We start from the raw sequence: 21757 nt of genomic DNA, 5'->3' as shown, positions 1-21757 counted from the left end.
TTCGACCAGTTGTGTTGTGACATGTATAGTCTGTATTCATTATATTTAAGGTGGTTATTGTTTTTAATATGGTCACAACTTTATTTTTTTAATTAAACTCATATTTTTTAAACGTTTTCAATGTCAATGTCTTTTATTAGTATGGATCGGGAATTAGTTAAATTTGCTCAAAAAATTATAAACTTAAATTGAAATTTCATTATAAAATTAAATATTTAGATAAATAAGAAAATCAAGTATAAAAACTTATATGAAATTCTTTACTCCAATATGTAAACTGTAATATATATAATAGATTAAAAATTACATAAAGATTATTATACTGTGTTAAATATTATAATATACCTTCATTATATCTGTGATCTAAGTCGTTGTGTAGCAAATAAAAAAAATAAAAGAAATAAAAATGTTCATTCGGATAATTTGTTTTATTTTGCCTAGAACCCTTCGAAATCCGAGCCGTCTGCGTGTTTTCTGAAAATATTACAAACTAATTTGAATTTTCCACATTAAAAATAAAAAAGAAAACTTAAGGTAAATACAAAAAATGTTTCCAATTTAAAATATATCAAACAAATTTGTATTTGAAACTCAAAAATTGCGGGAACAATTTTTATAATTTTTGAATTAATCTCCGAAATAGAATAATAATAATTAATATATAATTAACAAATTTTAAAAAATCACATAAAAAACAGTGAAATCAACAATCTAGTCGAAACGAATTAAAAAAAATTACTTTATATTTCGTGTAAATTTTAAAATTAGAAATTTTCTATGTTCGCCTATATATATATATATATGCTGTGGAGTGGATTAGATTTTGACCTATAGATCCCAAGCGTTAAGTACGCAGAACTTGTCCAGGCTCGCGGACAATGAATGTTTGTATTTATTGTCCGCAGCGCCTACACACGCCCGTAACTAATGAAATCGTTTCAATTAGTGTAAAGGATTTTTAAGTGACAATATATCATGAAAAAGGCTCTACTACTGTATTTAAGTGACCTCAGAAAACTGTTGTCCGTGGGATCCTTTGTAGCGTTAAAATTATGTTATTACAGGTGAATTGAATTTAATTTCAGGATCTATCAAACTGAGATCATCTGCTTCTTATGAATTACACGATCACTATAAATATTCTACTCTATATAATGTGTTCAAAAGTATATCTTCAAATGGTCACTGTGACATTAATTTTTTAATGAGAATAGGGCCTGGTTAGGCCGGCGAACAATGATTTATTAGATTCTTAACGCAAACGAACTATAATCTAAACAGTAGTATAAAAGACAAACTTTGTAATTGTGTAACGTATCACACCTTAATGACTCATTCATTCTGATAACTACCTAATGTAGTGCTGTACACGATCGAAAATGAAATCGATTCATTTTTGCTCTATCAACATCGAGTAATAAAAATTCCAATTTTTATTTTAATATAAACTTGTACAAATTAAAAAAAATTATGAAGTCAGTCATATTTTTTTTGTCATTAAACTACCAAAATAGTAGAAATTATATTTTCTACCATTTTAGTTAAAGTGACATTACTACGCTCTTATAAGAAACTAAAAATACTTATTTAAGAATTTAATAATTATGAAAAAAATTTCAATTATTAAACAAGGTATAATTAAATGAGATGGAAATGTAAATATTTGTTATATTAATATAACTCCGACGTGACAACAGTGAAAAACTTATCCATACTGCTTGCTATATAGTCGTTTTATCGCCAATGAATAGTCTAGCAATGTGACAGTAAAAAGTTTTTCTCTTTCTTTATAGGCAGCTAACACTTTGATTATTATTTTTGTGCGCAAATAAATAAACTATCCTTATAGAAGATGATTTATTTTGTATTAATTTTTACTTGTTGAGTAGTCTAAAAAACTAGCCAAAATAATTTCTACTGGATGGATGATATACTGGACACTAAAGGTAAAAAATTAAAATTTAAGAACTGGGCATCACTTATGATACATGCATGGCTGCGAAACTCCCATAGAACAACTGGCAATATATCAGCAAGTCGTGAAAAAATGTATCCAGTATTCTAGAGATAAAACTAAAATACAAATAAACAGAGAGTACACTGAAAGAACAAAAGTAAGCAACGTCCTGACATTGATCTACAATGAAGGAGATGGACGGGTGATATGCCCTCAAAAAAAATATGAAGAACAGGACCAAAGGGTGACAGGCTGGTACTCCAGGGACGGGTTATAAAAGTTGGTGTCGAAGAGCCAGTTTTGCCTGAGGGTAATACAGAACTTTGGAGGGCAAAAGCGTCTGCCCTAGTGCACATCGAAACAAGATATATTTTAACATAAACTAAATTGATTGCAAAATAAAATTGTAGTTCTTTTTTACAATAAATCCAAATTTAAAAATTGTAAGATATTTACAAGAAAAAATGATTATTATAAACAATTGTGAAACGACATATAACCTATATGTACAGTACCCGGCGATAAATATTGCACATCGACCTTTGGAAAGAGTCAATCGACTGATTTTGGCTTCGTAGAGCACTATCTCTGTCCCACACTACCTATGTGACGTTTTGTCAGTCGTATTTCGTGCGACAGAGATAACGCTCTACGAAATAAGATTTTAAATAAGATTTTAAATCATTTAAAAATGCTTTATACTAAGATCAAACATAAATAATAATTAATATTATTTAATTATCAAGTGTATTCCAATATTAAGTCGCATATCCTGTGTATTATAAAACATAATTTTAATTTTATAATTTAGGTACATACATACATTTTTGATGTTTTAAAAATAAATTCAATTATAAAGATCAGAAACATTCAACAGTACTGCGCTGGTAACTTATTTTTTTTTAATTCACTTATATATTTCTAAATTTTATCTGCCATATTGAATCTTTGTTTTCAGTAAATAGAAAATATTTATTGAAATTTTTTTAAAGAAAAATTTGATTTTTTTATACCATGATACCAAATAAAATATTATCTGTATATATTTATCATAAAAAGAAATCATTGCATATAATTATTCATGTCATGAAAACTTTTTCAAACCATTAAATCATATTTTTAGGAAAAAAAATGTGTTGTACAAAAAGGATAAGACATTGTGAAGAAATTACCATAGTTACTTCAAACATATATTGATTTAGAAAAAACTTGTGCAAACATAACCACTAAATCTAGTTACTTCTAGGTTTAGCTAGATATAGTTATAACATCATCGCCTACATGTAATAAATGCTTAAAATTAAGTTATATTTAAGACATTCACACATGGACACCCATGCATATCCAATGTCCGTATAACATAAACATTCAGTTTGGGGAGATTCAAATAAGTTTCCCCAGTTCCATTACCAGTCCTATTTGATGATACACAGTTCATGCAACAAAAATTAAAAAATAGCTTTATACTGTCAAAATAGATGACAAATTAAAAATTATATTTCATGAAACAACAAAACCAGATTATATTAATTATTGCAAAATAAATAATTCCATATTCATTATTGATTACATTAATACATTGAATTCTAGGGATATCCATTAAACAAAAAAAAAGATTGACATTTTACAATTTTTTTTTAAATAAAGCCAAAGGTAATCAAAGGTAATGTTTATTCAGCCAAGTCAATTCTATTTTTAATTTCAACATTGAATATGTTTGTTTATTATTTATTGGCACTTTTTATTATCAGAGGCGATTATAAATTAGCATATTTAAGACGATTTATTTTAAATATTTTGTATATGTTAAGTCGATTATCCGGACAAATTTAAAGTGTCGGCTTATGGAGGACATTTTCCATAATTTCTTTTTTCATAATTTACGAATATCTAGGAACCAATAAGTTAAAGGGAAATTTTATAACAACGAAAAGGGGAATGATTTTAATAAGTTAAAAAAATAAATACTTAACTTATAACTAATGAGTAAGGGAGCTAATATCACATATTTAACAAAACGAGAAATACATCAGTTATTCGAATACACCTACCGCACAGATGTTAAATCAAAATAAGCATAGCAGTTTATATATGCTATATGCTATGACTATATGCTATTTACCCAACACACTGCCTGCTTTCAAAACGTAAATATTTCATTGCATACATTTTAAAACATATCTTCTTAAATGCATCAACAATTTGATGTAATAGTCCATATATACTGAACAATAATGAATAATTCTATGATGAATTCATATTTTAATGTTTTATCTCTATACAAATTAAAAATTTACTATTATTTTGATATATTTGAAAGATATATTAGTAAGAATGCGTTAGTATGCACAGGAATCGGCAAAACATAGTGTTTTTGGAACTTTTGATTACTTTTAACATAAACACAGTTAAAATCAGAGAATCTGAGATTAAAAATGGCGGAGCATTCCACACCATCATGCAAGGAAAGGCCTCCCTCAAAGATATTATATGACTAGTATTGATTGCGCTGTCCTCATCCAGTGACCTTTACTATATCGAAGGTCCACTTAGGGGGGGGGGATGAAATATATAACATATATATGGAACGTGTTATCTATTTTTAAAATATCTGAGAAGTATTTTTTTGCTTATTAATTATTCTCATTGAACCAATTTTTCCGTAACTATCCGTTACATATATATATATATATATATATATATAACGGATATATATATATATATATATATGTAACGGATATGAGTTTAAATGTTTGCAATCTATGAGTACCAATACACCTTGTCAATTCTTTTCATAAAAGACAGCCAAAGTTAACTTTTTTTTTCTCTAAATAAACATAGATAAAGTACAGATAAAAATAAAAAGATTATACGCAAAGCGTTCTTACAAATATAAACATTCAATGATTGTTCAAAGTAAAATTAGCTTCCAAACTATACAAAAATTATATTTCTAAGTGTTCTTTGTATGTCTTGAAAAGTTGCTTGGACTTTTATATTAGGCACATTTTTTAAAATGCCTATCATTTTTAAAGTAAAACGCTATGTATTTTTTTTTAATTTTCTGCTTATCTGTTTGTATCACCTTTTCGGTTTGTCGTTCATTTTTGGGACATACATATGTTTATAAAGGTAAAATTATATTTATTCCATTTACACTTCGACTATCCGCTACTTCTTCTATTTCCATACAATGGTCATTTGTAGAAATTGACTCGACTGATAAGACCGTCTATTGTACTTCATCTTTGCCTATTTACTCTGATTTATTTTTACGTCTCGTATTTATTTACAATAAAAATAATTTAAATAATGTATGTATTTGCCGACACCTGTGATATAAAATCTAAATTGTTATTTAAAAAAACTCGAATTAAAAAAAAACTTTTTTTTCATTAATAATTACAGCCTCCATTTTAAAGTTATTATCTATTTTAATAAAAACTTAATTATATGATTAAAGTACATTCGTAAAATCGTCTAATATACAACTAAGGTAACATATATATATGTAAATATAACATATATGACTGCATTAAACTCGACAATGGAATCGTTGAAATTCATTACATATAAAATCATACAAAATCACCCATCAACTATATATATACATACATACATTGAAATATACACAGATATATACATGTGAATAATTTAAATCAGTGTTTCTCAACAAGAAGCCTACGCCCGACAGGGAGACAATTTCATTATTAAGAGGGGCAATTTGAAAGTAGTTTATATGTATATTTATATGTACATCTTTATATATATATATACATATAAACTGGTTTAAATTGATTTTTCTTCATACATCCAATATATATGGTACACATATAATTTATTACTAAATACATATATATGTTGACACATGTTCAAATTGAATACATTCAACATATATGCAAGCCGCAATTGAATTATCGAGTAATATTATTATAAAGCAATATATTTTTATACAAAATGAATGTAACCAGTGATTTGAATAGGTGAACTTATTTCAAATGTCACATTGCAGGAAATACCTACTACATATTTTTAAAAATTTACATTGATAGACATGTATTTTGTATATTAAAATGCACATGTACAGATGGTGGCAGTACTTCGTATATATATTAATAATTATTATGGGCAACAGTTTAATATTGTTACAAAGCACGAGTTATAAAACCCTTTAAACAATAAACACTGAACCCTAAGTTGTAGTAGTGACATGAACACGCGTGACCTTGAAGTTATTTATAGATCTTTGTGTACGGTTCTCTGAAATTCTAACCGTGTACTATCTCGAACTTACTAGAGCTTTCTCCGTAGCATAAATAGGTGTACTCCACATGTCGACAGTTCAGTGTTGTTTTTCGAGTTATAAAATTAAGATCTACGATCAGTGAGACAACGTGACTATTTGGTAAATTATCTGGACAGTGATTTCTTGAGCGATTTGAAAGCGAAGTTTGGAGTAAGCGAAAGTATACTTTGTGTTAAAGTAGGGTGACCATCTGATTTGTAAATAAAGGACTCCTTGTGAACCAGTGGTGTTTCATTTCAAATCAGAACCTACAGTACGTAACAATATATTAAGACTGCATTGGTTAAGTGAGTAAGATTAAAATTATCAAAATAAATTTAAGTTAAATAAAGATGAAAAAAAAAATATTTTACAACTACCTACAAGTTAAAAAAATACAGACTATTAAAAAATATTTTTATCTATATTTTACATATATATAAGAGATTTACATTAACATACTGACATTTTACTTAAAGGTTGAGGAGGTTCAGGAGGGCGACCTTTAAGTTTTTGAAGAGATCAGGGTCAGTACTTCTGTATTTTTTTTAACAATTTATTTATTTTTGAAACAATCCCGAAAATACGGATAAAAGGGCGCTTCCACTATTAACGATTAAAAAAAAGTTTCCTCTCAAAAATATTAACCATCATCATGTCTGTGTGATATTAAACCACATGAGGTCTACCTTCAGCAACTACGTCTTTGATTCGTATATCATCACCAGCAACACACATAGGTCAAAACCTTCATCTTCAGACATTGCGGTTTTTTCGACAAATTGAATTTAGGAAGTGATCTCTTTCTAGAAGTTGGACTAACCAAGCCGGACGATTTGTTCAACACCTCCTTTACGAGCTAGTTCTAATTTTTATAAAATAACGTAGTTCTACCACCATCCAGTTCTTGGAAAAGCATAGATATTAAGAACTGGAAATAAGTTCATCTATTCTATATCTATCTATCTAGACTATATAGTCCATATATAAACCTCCCTACAACGCGGTACCCTATAACACGATTTCGCTAAAACATAATAAAGAAACTGCAAATACTTTGTACATACAACATTATATGTACTTCTGTACCCACAGTAAGGCTCGCTGTCCTAATGATACAGCCTTGCGGAAATGTATATAAGACTTTAACCATACTTATAAACAAAGCTTTATAAGTTATTATCAGTTTTATAATTAATATTAGTTTTTAATATCGTTTTTGGAACTTATTCCCCCTTTTTTCGTACTAGCTCCATGTCTCATATAACAAATTTCACACAACATGGCATTTTGTATGAATCTAACTACCGCGTTATAGGAGGGTCACCTGTATATCAATGCATACATTTCAATATGCCCATATGTAAACATTTACATCTAAATCATTTCATATATATATATCATTCCGTACACTTAAAAGCAGGCAATGGCAGTGCTATATGTTATCCGATAGAAGCATATATATACTTATATACCACATATAGTGTATGATTTAGTACAACTTAACATATTATCCGTGTAAGCCCTGAGAGATAACGCAGAGCTATTCGTTATATATAGTCCAATTGTATAATCAATTGAACATATACAGGATGTTCTATGAATCAACGTCAAGCCGAAATTTAGTTATTGGACAAATACGCTAAACTTATTTTTTTTAATTGTGACCAGTTATTATAATTTCATAGAATGATTTTTATCTGTCGTTTGCAAAAGGAAAAGATCTCCTCCATACATATCTATGGATATACCATAATCGCCAAGCTTGGCAGGTGGATTGGCGATCGCAGTGAGGTATTATGGTACGCAGAGGACGCTATCCATCTTATGTAAACTTGTTTATAAGCAGTCGTAATCTTATATAATTAATGCATAGTGTGAATTATATGAGATTGTATCACGGGAATCGAACCTGTGTTCCTACAATTCCAAGTCTCAGTCCTCAACCGTTGGGCTATGACTGCTCAAATCAACAATTACTTATATAAATAGGTTTATAGGCACTTTTCAAGAAATTTGCGAAACAATACGTTGTATATTTGATTTAGTCCAAATACATGTTTATTTTGGTTTTAATTTACATAAAATTTTTTATAACCAGGGATAGGCTTCAATTTACTCAAAGATTTATAACAGATAGATAATAAAAATGTTTTTATCTACTGCACAAGGATTAATCACGGTAATATAAAATTAAAAAATAATAGATAAATGTAAAAACTTGTTACCCACTATCAAAAAACGTCAAACTTCACAATAAAAAAACGTTGCCTTCATTTTAAAATTAAGTTGGTTAGATATTATTTCTTTTAATTTTCTGTGATTTCCTACCACCAATCCCATCATACGTTGACTTGACGTTGATTTATGGGACACCCTGTTTTTATGAAATTAAAAATCAATATATTTCGTTCGTATGCCGTCCTTTCAATAATACAAACAGCTAATTTGTCAAATTTACAATCGATTTGACAGCGATCGTGAGTTTAAAACATGACATTGCACATTCTTCTTTCCGAATGTAGGGAAATAATTATTTTTGTGACCATAACGCTGATGAATCGATGACAGAATTTATAACGTAGCTCCAAAGTATAAATAGATAGGCAGTCTTCTCTTTCTTGCTTCAATACAGCTGTATGCTTCTGTTCAAGCTAGTATCTTGCAAATACTACTGACAGCGACCATCTGTCAAAGTGACGGATGACTGACAGCTGTCGGTACATCACTAGTTGCGAGTTTTAAGCTTTATAGTGAAGGGACAAGGCTTTTAGTTTATAGCGAATACACGCCCATAGACATTACACAGTATTATCTGTGCAACACTACATCCATGATAGCTTGGAAACATATCTTGTCTCTTGGCTATGGTGTCCCTAATTTGGAACACAATATTGAATACACCCTACAGTCTGGTGGTGGAAGTAAATGAAGTGATTAATGTAAGCCCAGAAGGTAAACGTACCACTAGTGAAACATTGAACGATAAAGACCGGTGTTAAAGCTGTACCAATGGGAACAACACTAGTGATGTGCAGGCTTATCGCGGTCTATATGTAACGGTTGCGAACAGTCTCTGCTTGTCGTGTTAGAACGCGAACAACACTAGTGTATAGCCACGGCGCTACCTGCTGAAGAGATCGGGGCGGTAGTAAGCGTAGACAGCGAGCAGGGCCGCCGCAGCTGCGAGGGCGGCGCCCCGCGCGAATGGACTCCGCGGGAGCAGTCGCCGGAAGCGCGCCAGAGCTCCGGTCGCAGCTCGATTCCGGCCCGCACGCTCCACACGCCGCTGACGCATGCGTTCCTCGTCAAGTCGACGCTGTTCCTCTCTGCAATAAGATATTGATTTTATTATCATTACATGCAATTAAAGATTGTTATGTACATAGTATAGAAGTATTAGAAGGACCTGAAAATAATGTCATTTATCTTTCTTTCTTTCTTTATGACCCCCGCTATTGGGGGCCTCTCGTACCCCTATCTTGTGGTGGGACAGGGTCTTTTTTGGGCAATTTATTTTTTTCACTTAGTTTTTTTTTATTTCCGTTCTCTGCTTCCATTCTTTTATACCACATTTCTTCTTTCTTACCCTTTTGCTCTGTTCGTCTATCATTCTTCCCTTTTTCTTTTTACATTTTTTGATTTATATTTTTTTATTTACATTTTTTTTTACACATACATAATTATTTCTATCACAGTTTTGTTTCTATTTACATTTTTAATCTATTTATCTTTTTATGCTCTGTTTGTTTTATTTCTTTCTATCGCCCTTTTGGCCTCTTTACAAAGGGATATGAACGCCTGTTTGTCATCGCCGCCTATCAGGGAGGCTAAAATAATGTCCTTTTCTTAAAGTAAATTCACACGACTACATCTTTAACAAGTTTTTATTTCTAATCAACAATATATTCACCTTCGTAATCAACAGTCTATTGCCATCTTGTATACAAATTTTCAATGCTGGTAAAAATGAATAGATTTTTTTGACATTATTTTCCAGTACCGTAATACATCGAATTCAGTATTTTGAAAATGTTTCTCCCGATCTCAAAATTACTTTTTTGATAACATGTTATATCTTCTTTTATGACGCCTACATCCTTGCAGTGGACTATCAACGCTCCTGTCATTTCATCAACAAGCTGTATATGTATATGTATGTAGTAGGCCTTACCCAAAACCCTTTACGCTATGGTATATATATATATATATATATATATATTATAATTGTGGAGAAGAAGCAGGAATAAACTCCACAACCACTCATCTTTTAATAGTCACTATCAGATATAGCTTAAATGAAATCTAAATAATCGGACGACATCGCTGCCAAGGACTCTTGTCATTTAAATATTCATTTATTCGTTACATTGAAATGGATAAAAAAGAGTGTGGAAATAATAGTAATGTCAAAAAATTTTCTTTCAAAATATCCGTCTACCCACCATGGGGGAGTACAAATAAAAATTGCTTATAATGGCTTTCTCTTGGCTTCTTTAAATTAGCAACTCTTTTTTGTGCAACTACATATAGTACTTCTAATTAGTGATATTACACTCTGATATATCTCTAATATAACATGAGACAAATATAGTGATAATTAAGCTTGGGAATTATTATGTTTGTTCCATATAAGCTCACTGTAGGGCATAGGCCTCCGATGGTATCTATGAAGGGATATACCATAACTGTTAGTGTGGTATTATGGTAAGCAGAGGATGCTGTTACCCATCCTCTGGAAATCCATTTGTAAGCAACGGCAAATATATAATTAATTTTGTGTGAAATATATGTTTGCATTCCATCCTACCCGCTACTGCTGGGATATCAAGCTTGGGAAATGAAATGGTTTAAATAATTTATTAAGAATATTGTAAAAGTGACCACAAAAAATAAATCCATTTGAGTTTAGTTGGGTTTTTCTAATATTAAAGTGTGTTTCGAACCCACATAGGTTTTATATTGACGGATATCATTATCAAAGTCAATATAATTCTTATTTCCATCTAGCTGGAGTCTTCTTCGTTCTTCTCAAGACATACATGAGTGTTTACTTTAAATAATGTTTAATTATTATAAAAATCAAACTCACTCTCTTCTCTCTAAGGCTGCGACTTCACCTTCCAGATCTGTCGGGTCGTTTTCTTCGTAAAGCCTTTTCGCTGTCACCAGAATCTCTTCAAATGGCAAGTCATCTGGTAACTGAAATATATTTGAGTAATTTAATATATATTTATTAGAGAAATTGGAAAGTAATTTTTGTGTACATATTTTACAGAAAAACCGATAGATTTTTACAGCTCCGGCATTGAAAATTTTCATACTAGATGGCAAAATGATATTGATTACGAAGGTGAATATATTGTTGATTAGAAATAAAAACTTGTTAAAAATGTAGTCGTGTGAATTTAATTTTAAAAAAATTGACATTATTTCCGGGCCCCTTAATAACTTTAAAAGAAAAGCTTATGTCTTACCTACAAGTAATATAACATACATTTTCAAAAAGATTACTTTTGATATAAGTGACGCCATCTGTTATTCGACAGTTAAACTGATTTTAACAGCTACCTTTGCTTTCTTGTGCAGTGTGATATATAAGGTGATTTTTTATATAAAATATATAAATTATTTATTCTTCCAAATCAGTTTCATCCACTTCAAAATAGTGCCCTTCTGATAAAAAGCACTTTTGCCGACGTTTTTTCCAATGTTTGAAACAGTCGGAATATTCTTTTACTGGTATTGTCTTCAAGACCTTCGATTTGGTTTTTATCTCCTCAATTGTGTCAAAACATCAACCCAACATTGGACTTTTTAGTTTGGTACATAACCAAAAGTTTCGAATTTTTGAAAAAAAAAAACTTGCAAAGAACCAACGCAATATTACATTGACCAATATAGACTATGTGTTTGAGACACAGAACTTACTTTAAAATACTTTGTGTTTAATGATATTTCAACTTTTGACAAACAGACGCTTGGCAAATGTTATAGGCAGTCCCAAAACCTAAGATAAAAATTACCTGCTTTCCTAATGTCCGAGAGTTTTAAATGACAATATAAATTTACATATTGATCACAGTAGCATATGTATAATTAAATGAATCCCAATTTCCGTTCAAACAAACATATCCTCACTTCACGGTTCTACACAATAAACATGAAATACTACTTTTAATTAATTTTATGTAGAATTATTTGTGCAATATATAATAAAAGAGAACTCTACAATTTATTATTTAATTACAAGTTACATCTTGTTACTATACAAATAATTAACTTATCCAGTCTTTAATAGAACCGACTTCATATATAATAATTAAATTCAAATTACCCTGGAGAGGAGGCAGTGCATCATGGCCATGTCGACTTCGCAGTTGAACACCTCGGGCGCCCTGTGCAGGACTAGGGCTGCGGTGACGTACACGGGGAACAGGGGCGGAGCGCAAAGGAAGTAGTCGTACAGGCGCACCACATCCGAGTACCGATTGAGACTGTGCCCAAACCACGTCAGGTACCACGGCAGCGCGAACATAGTGCCAACGCCCGCCCTTCATGATAAACAGAAACATATAATTGCTAGAAAATAAATAAAAGAAGAAGTAATAAAGAAAGCCTAATGGATTAGCTGGTTAGTGGCAGTGGACAGTATAACACGCAGGACATATAGCTGTTAAAGCCTTAAGGTTTTTTTTAAATAGCCCTCATTATTGAAGGCCTCTCGTTCTCCCTTCTTATTTTTGGGATAGGGATATAAATAACCCTATTCTCTCTCTATCTCTCTCATCCTTCACAATTCCTCAATTTCTCCCTTTTTCATACTTGATATTTTTTAATCATTTTCACAGCATTCGTTTACATCACATTCATTAATCACTTCCAAGCTTTAAGGTTTTGAAATGGAGACCACAAACCCGCAAACAACATAAACTGCTTAGCAGCAGAGTTGACACGCACCATTATAAAAATTATATATGTTACATAGGGGGGCATACCCCTATAGAATTTTAGAAAGGCTAAGATGTGGCATAGCTATATCCGGTTTTGTTTAAACTGTTACAAATGACCACTGACTTGTCCAAGCAGTCTGCTAGCTTGTCATCCGCTCGTCGTATGACGGGCAACATGTAGTTCAGCAGGTGCTGAGTTGGCTGCATGGTGGTCTGCATGAACGGTGCCAGCGGAGCCTTGGGTCCATACGAGAGACGGCACAGCAGAGGGAAGGAGGCGCGATCTCCACAGACCAGCAGTAGAGTGATCGCTACATCATGGTAGCCCTGTAAATTTTATTTACCTATAAATTCCACTAAATTGTTGAAGAAATGTTGCCAATTTAAAAATTTATTTGTTAAAGAGATATTAGAAGGATAAAGGCAGTTCTTAATACTATTTTTAAATGCTTGATTAATATTACAAATAAAAAATCTTTATGAAATACTACTGAAACTGCTGTACCAATCTATGTAAAAGTGTGGCAATATGAATATTGGGAGATAGATATTGACCTTGAGCGTTAAACATGCACTTTTTACGTCGATCCCCACTTCTCTGCACTTTCATAAGGCATGGTATAGAGCTTTCGGTATCCCTATAATAACTTGGTATATAAACAAGATAGATTACAATTTTGTTTTGGCCGACACTTATGGAACTGATTGTCATTTCGAAAGGTAAGCCTGGAGACACTATAACCTTTTACTTTGCAAGGGATTTCTAAGGTTAATGTAGGAAATCCTGGGTTAATTAATCAATTAAAAAGTTTGGCCTTTAGACATATACATGTGCACAAGATAAACACATCTTTGTTGATTATATCATGTATGAGAAAAGCATCAATAAATGTAATCAAATAATAGAGAAACCAGAGTTTATCCATAAATATTTAATCATAGGCTTCGCCTGAACATATCTATGGGAGATATACCATAATCGCTATGTGTGGCAGGTGGATTGGCGATCGCAGTTTGGTATTATGGTACACAGAGGAAGGTGCAACCCATCCACTGGAAGCTTGTTTGTAAGCACAGACAATCAATAATTAATGCACAAATTGTGAAATATACATAAATATATAATCAAATCCGCGACCTACTATCACATGTCTCAATCCTCTACCAGTGCTTATGATATTATTATTCTATGATTCAACTATATTTTTCAACATTTACAATGGCTTTTTTTAAAATAAAATAGCGAACAAAGAAATGAAACCTTTTACCATTGGACAAGACGTTATAACCAATTCATTAACACCGACTTACCTGATAATACTTCAAGTGAGGATATTTGATAATGACACGCAATATGAGGACAGTCAACTGATCCTGTAGCGCTACTCTCTGCTCATATGGTATACCAGGAGGAAACCGCTTCAAGGAACGGTTAACATCTAGGACTACCTGAAAATTTAATTTCCTTTTATTCCTAATTCTGCAAAATAGTGTAGCCTTTGATTTGTTTTATTTCAAAAGATAACATTACAAAAGCCTGGCTATCATTATCATCATCATATCAGTCAATAGACAGCTACTGCAATCAATAGACCTTCCCTCCAAGGGTAACCAGCCTTGCATTACCTGCATTCAGCAACATCCCACAACCTTAACAATGTTTTCAGACCATCTAGTATGGAGCCTTGCCATACCTCATCTATCAACTTACCCGGCCATCAATGACAGATCATTATGTATATAATAATTATAAAACACCTATCATTTTATGATTACCCTTGCAGTAACAGAGTGGAATAGGCTTTGATTGTTTTGGCGCCTACAATGGATGCTTTTGAAAATAGCCTGGATAAGATTTCAAATCAGTACAAACAGAACAATTGTGCAGCAAGTATGCTTATTTAATAAATATATATCACTTAGTGTATATTCCAAGAATCAAACCCATGACCATAAACAGCAGGCCTAACTACTAAGCCACAATATTGCCAGGGTAATTGGTTATAAAGAGATGAATGTATAGCATTTTCATGTGATCACTCTAAAATAGTTACATTAATTAATTTTTTCTATAACAATACCACAGGTCTAATACTTCTGGCAGTACAAACTCTACATGGATAGATAATAAGAATAATTAATTTTAATATGTAGTAATTCAATTTTTTAAAATTCTTGTTCTTAATATATTACCATTAAGTCGTTTATTATTTTTGAAACTATTAATATATTATGTGGAATGAGGCTGAATGTTCTATAACCTTAGTTTTTATTTTAATTTTTAATTCTTAGATGACAGCTGTCAAGGAGAGAAAAAAAAGTAACAAGGTCAAAAAAATGGATGACATATTTTCTTTTGTAAATTAACTTTTTAATTGATAAACTAGTGATTAGTCACTGGTGAATTAAATTATGCCTTTGCACATAATATATAGGATATATATTTGGAAGATTATACCATAAAATAATTCAATAAACAAGCTATACATTCATCTTTTTAAAGCTCTTAATCTGAGCACCCTGTTTACACAGACCATATAATAAAGCAAATACTACACACTTGGTTATATTCAACATGAGTAGATAACTCATGGAGAGAAGGAGGGTCAGTCATCTCATCTCTTGTCACACCAACCAGCAGTGGCCAGATTCTTCTTCTATAGTGATCTGTAACACAAATAATATTATGGATTCTGCTGAATCTACTTTACATTCATGCACTCATGTCAGAGTGGTCCTGGTCATGCTCAGTTTAATCCTAGTGCCCTTGCTGCTCTCACTAAGCATTGCCATGAAACTCAGTGTTTGATGAAGTCGGAAAATCCATTTATGGACAGGACTGTCACTGCTGCTGCTGCTGTGCTGTACTGGCATTTGAACATTCAAATTTCATTCATACACAAAAATTAGTATCTAAGAAAGTGTTTATGGGATGTCCCATAAATCAACAACAGGCTAAAATCAGCGCTACCTGATTTCACCTAATTAGTGATATAATTTATTTTAGAAAGTAGTACACTAATATATCTGTACTAATCTGTGCAGATCTTAATATATATCTATAGAAACTATAACAACCAGTACAGTAAATCTATGAGAGAGGCATACATCCAATATTAGATATTGAAATTATGGTGAAACAAATGACAATCAGTTGAAATCACTTTATATATAGAGTAAACACTTTCCTAATCATTAAAATAGACAGGTTAATTTTGTCTGTGGTAAAAAGGTTTTGAAAATCTAAAGGGATGTTTAATTAGAATATGATTAGTATCATATGTTAGTGCCAAAATCAATTATATTTTATGAAAAGGAATTACTTAATAACTGACTAAATAGAATGAATGTTAAATTATAAAATTAGAATCCACCTACCTGATATTAATCCTCCTTTACTTTTTGCAAACTTTTCCCATTCATCTATGTTAACCAGATCGGGATTTTCAAGGCATTTTTCCATTTGTTTTCGTTTTATAGTCACATCGGGATCCTCGAATTCGAAATCTTGAACATATATGGAGTGAAATTAAAACATTTGCGACTTTCACTTTAAGAGTAAACAACCTAAGGATTGGTAAGTACATGACAATAAGCAGAAATGTATAAACAGCTAACCAATCTTGTTGTTGAAATAAAAAAAAATGATTGTTTACAATACCTTCGTCGAATTTCAACTCTGAAGGCGTAGATATGTCATCAATATTTTTGGCATTATTCAAGTTAATTGTGTGATTCTTCGCAGGCGGAGAACAATTGCCATTAAAATTACAACTGTCGCCTAAGTCAGAGTCGGGATTTTTAACTTCCATTGTAGAAAATTAAAATTTATTCGACCGAAAACATTACACCATCCTCTTACAGAGAACGTGATGACGTTCCGTTTTAAACTTTTTACAATAATGACACGAACTATACAATATGCACAATGTAAAACAGTTCATTATTTCTATATATATAAAAAGAAATTCTTAACATAAATTATATAGTTTGTTTAGTTATTTTAAGCGTATATTATGTTTAGATTAACTTTCTGTGATAAAATTAAATCTCTTTACAATATATTCAAAATTTTGCATAAAAAGATAAGGTATTGGAACGCTCCGTTAATGACAATATAAAATGTCCCGTTTTACGCATTGGTTAATGAATAATTAAAATGTTTTTTTTAAAGACTAAACTCTTTACGTCTGTTATTATAAAGTTTACGCATTAATTTTTAAAAAATATTTCAACTGTAATCAAAATGACAATGACAGCAGTAACCATCTGGATTAGGTAAAATTATGCTAAAGTAATTAAAAAAGATAAAATTGTAAATGCTTTGCACGTCTTACCACAAATGGATTTAGATGCCGTAACGGAAAGTTCAAAAATAAGACAAATTGAGGATATTATAGATATTCAAAAGGCTAACGGAAATATAAATGTCCGACAAGTGGCTTTTGATTTAGCATCGAAAAAAGGTAGTACTATTTCGGCAAATTTGGTAAAGAGCTTAGATTCAGGTTTATGTAAAGTAAAACCGTGTACCCTTAATAAGAAAAATAAGAAGCAAAGATACAAAACAAATAAAAACTTATCATCTGATGTGGTGTCATGGCCAAGTGATTCTGATATTACAGTATTAAGAATGAAGCTTTATTTAACACGAGCTCTGAAGAAAGAAACTGAGAATGTCATACCAGGAGACGGTCTACATCAACCGGATAGTTCATCGATGATAAATTTAGCCACACTTATGGTGCATTCACAATCACCATCAAAACACAGTTTAAACATCGAAGAATATCTGTTGCCTATTAATTCATGGGAGCAAACATTAAAAGCGGTCTCGAAAAATTCAGGGGAAAAGCTGAGGAACTCTAATTCTAACAAAAGTTTCAAGAGATACGAAGCCGACACGAGTCATTATGATGACAGACAGGAGAAATTTTATTTAAGTGATAATAACTTAAATATACCAAACAATATCAAGTCAAAACTGGCGAGATTTTTGCGATTATATTTTTGTCCATGTTGCACCTGTTTGTACAAATTAGAAAACATACAAAACGAACCATCGACGTATTTTACAAAAAAAGTTACGTTTGTAGACAACAGAAGTGCATAAAACATATTCTTTTTTGTAATAAACATTAAAAAAGTTGAAATTTCTTTTATTATTAAAAAAAGTCCTAATTTTTAAATTGTTTGCTTTTGGTAATCAAATTTTAGTCGTATGCTCTACACAGAACAGTGGATACACAATGAGATAAATGCACGGCACTTTTGAAAGTTTCGTGTGGTGATTAAGGGCATTGTGACAGTGATTAAGGGGCGATTCCATGAGGACACTCTCCTAAACCTTCCAACTAAAAGCTGAGAGATTTCTAAATCTTCAGCCAATAATTCTGACCTGAAATACAAGTCATTTGACAGCGTCGTCCTTCTTTCGCATAACGTGACCAAAGGATTTTAAATTTATGAGGGTACGTGAATTAAATTGTTATCGTCATTTCAAAATACTTTTATGTTGAATCATTCTTAGACGTTAATTCGAACGCTGATTTAAATTCGGACGCCATTATTAATATGGTAGCTTCTGTTGCGTCAGTTGTAAATAATCTTTGTACATATGTGAATACACTTTCTTCGATCAACCTTGGCTATGATCTTCTTCGCCAACGTGCTCGAATGGTGGATCACCTCCTCGCGTTGGACGCGTATAAACACATTCTATAAAATTAAAATTGTTTTGAACATTTGACGCTGTTCATGTTTACATCAGTGTACCTTAATTAATGAAGCAGGAAACGTGTTAACGATAATAATCGGTTTGACTCGCGGCTTGAAATTGTGATTTAATTGTTAAAGTTACCTTCACTTTTATTAACCTTGTAATGTTCCTCCTCTAAAAGAGAGGGCACGGGCAATCCAATGATGACTTAAGGATTTTACCTTTCGTTTTCTTTTTAAAATTGTTATCTTTGCAATAATATCCTAATAAGCAATAAACAAGAAGGAAATTTGACCCAAAAGTGATTAGCGTGGATGCCTTAGATACTTGGGATATATAGAGGCGTCTATAAAATACGAAATAGTCGTATACGAGAACTGGAACCAAGACCTCAGGCATCTCAAAACGCAATGGCTTCAACACGGCACTAGCAGTCCCTTCAGGAATGGGACCTAGTGTTAGTGGGGCAGTGAGTTTCAATGATTTAAGAACCTAATATTTAAGTAAAGAAATGCTTTAAAAGACTTAGTAAACAAAGAAAAAGCTTTAAAATTCGGAAATTAAAAAAATGGAATTGTAAAATCAAAGGCACGAATGCTAATGTCTATGGAATATAGGATTTAAAAAAATAATACCACAGAATATAATAATAAACTCGTAATATGAAATTCTTTCATTTTTATTCCACTAAACTGTTATAGAACAAATGTTTGCCGCATACGCATTTATCAGCGGGCTGGCGGGCGGTGCACTGTGTTGCACGACTACCACTGCATGTGCGGAAAAGGCTAAATATTAGTCCTTTTCTTACTTCATTTTGAGTTAAGTAAGTTCAAAATAATGAACATTTTAAAAAAGAATGATTTTTTACTCTCATATAAAAATGAGTCATAAAAATGTATATATGTAATTTTAAATTGTCATTAGCGAATTGAAGTAGATACTGATAAGGAAGACATAAAAGATATTGTGAAGGAAGGAAGGGGGATGTATGTAAATAAAAATTAAATAACCTGAAAAACCCATTTATCCTAAATGTAATGTCCACTCCTCACACATGGAAGGAGGAACCAGAGGTCTCCAAGAAAGAAGACGAGTTAAAAAAATTTAAATATAGATTTAAAGCTGAGACTACACTGTGAAGCATCATAGAATTGAAATGCTATGATCGAATGTATCCTCTCAGATTTCTTTACACTTAGTTATTCCACGTAGTGTCCACATAACCGACGTAAAAGCTTGGCGACCTCCCAATTCCATTAAATAAGTCATGTAACAATCATTGTGTTCAACCTAGTATTTAAAACTTAATCACTTTAAAGATATTTAAGGTAACCTACTTAAACAATGATAAAATAGCTGTGATATTAAAAACGTAAATCATGTGCGGGATAAATATTCAGAAAATAAGAATTAATAATAAATAAGTTGATAAAGGTAAGCTAGTTTTAAAATAATAAACATATATTGTAGAACTGTGGATGGAAAACAAAGAAAGTACAGTACCCGGCTACAAATATTGCACATCGACCTTTGGAAAGAGACAATCGGCTAATTTCGGCTTCGTGGAGCGTTATCTCTGTCGCACGAAATACAACGACTGACAAAACGTTATATAGATAGTGTGGGACAGAGACAGTGCTCTACGAAGTCGAAATTAACCGATTGTCTCTTTCCAAAGCTCGATGTGCAATATTTATCGTCGGGTACTGTATGTTCATTTATTAATATTATAAATATTATACATAAACAGAGGAAATAAAAAGAAATAGGTCAAATAGGCAAAAGATGAAGTATAAATGGTGATTTTGTCGCACACGACGATTCCTTTCAGGCAACTATTGGATCGACTTGGAAGTGGTTGAAATTGGATATACGTACATACACATTAATATACAGGGTATATCTAATATAGACATTATATTGTAGTTATTTATTACATATTTTAGACAATTATAACTATATTCATATTCATACGCGTGATAGAATATACATAAACGAACACAGAAGTCACTGGCTCTATCATTGTAACGCTTTAGACTAGGTGTTTAAAAAAATATATGCAATTATTTAAAGATGGTATAAAACAACTAATTACATTGGCAGAACTTCTTCTGCGTAGCTACATTCTTTTTTGATTGATCGTGTTTGTTTTGGTCTTGTGACTCGCCCAAATTTACGTCTCTATTCATGCAGGATCCATCTTATCTATGTGCTATTTTATCCGTATAACCATTTAGCCAAGTGTTCTATGAACAAATTGCTTCTAAATACGGGATTAAAAGATTGTATAAGAGTCCGCTTGGACTATAGAAACACAAACACTGATTACTGCCAAGTTTTTTAAGGATAGAACTTATGTTACTTAAAACTTTTGATCACAGGAGAAGATGGACTGTATGATCAGGTTTGAATCACGCCTGATACCTCATTAGTCGAAGTAATATACTCCGTCGAAGATCAGCGCAGATGACGTAATACAATACGCGACAAACTTTCCAAAAAGAGTCACGACCCTCGGTTGTGATTGATACAATGCAAGAAGGAAGAGTTTGAATATACGCTGGACGTCATTGACAACCAGATTGTGACCTAACGTCGTAGGGCATAAGTATTTCTATTTAGATAAAATCTTGGATAGTACCAGAATAATTTTGACCAGGAGACATCGCCTTTATATTTATTCTTCACAACTGTCATTACTTTTTTTTTAATTTGTTAAAAGTCAGGTCGACCTGGAAACATGAGATCAGCCAATATACTTAAACTTCGAAATGTACTCTTTTTAATTTTAGAGAACAAACCATAAAGGTTTTTATTATTGTGTTATATTATCTGTTGTA

The 21757-nt window shown here is 31.6% G+C and overlaps 2 protein-coding genes across 2 annotated transcripts; one reads left to right on the top strand and one right to left on the bottom strand.

Moving 5' to 3' along the window:
- Positions 1 to 409: 409 nt before the first annotated feature.
- Positions 410 to 17062, bottom strand: LOC137922266 (TBC1 domain family member 20). The gene is made up of 9 exons (XM_068765229.1): positions 16857 to 17062; positions 16574 to 16702; positions 15756 to 15862; positions 14507 to 14644; positions 13320 to 13522; positions 12580 to 12796; positions 11335 to 11444; positions 9371 to 9571; positions 410 to 474 (listed from the first exon to the last, which is right to left on the bottom strand). Exons 1-9 carry the CDS (start codon positions 17005 to 17007, stop codon positions 438 to 440), a joined length of 1293 nt encoding a protein of 430 aa, XP_068621330.1. The 5' UTR covers positions 17008 to 17062; the 3' UTR covers positions 410 to 437.
- A 417-nt stretch (positions 17063 to 17479) lies between these two features.
- LOC137921992 (uncharacterized) lies at positions 17480 to 18308 on the top strand. Its single transcript, XM_068764803.1, has one exon. It carries the CDS (start codon positions 17538 to 17540, stop codon positions 18306 to 18308), a length of 771 nt encoding a protein of 256 aa, XP_068620904.1. The 5' UTR covers positions 17480 to 17537.
- The last annotated feature ends 3449 nt before the right edge of the window (positions 18309 to 21757 follow it).

The sequence above is a fragment of the Battus philenor genome, unplaced genomic scaffold (genome assembly GCF_028537555.1).
Source record: "Battus philenor isolate CCGP_79_NKW_IND1 unplaced genomic scaffold, ilBatPhil1.0.hap1 SCAF_2, whole genome shotgun sequence".
In the NCBI taxonomy this organism is placed as follows: Eukaryota; Metazoa; Arthropoda; class Insecta; order Lepidoptera; family Papilionidae; genus Battus; species Battus philenor.
The sequence above is the reverse complement of the archived record's forward strand: the minus strand, read 5'-3'. Positions and strand labels throughout refer to the sequence as shown.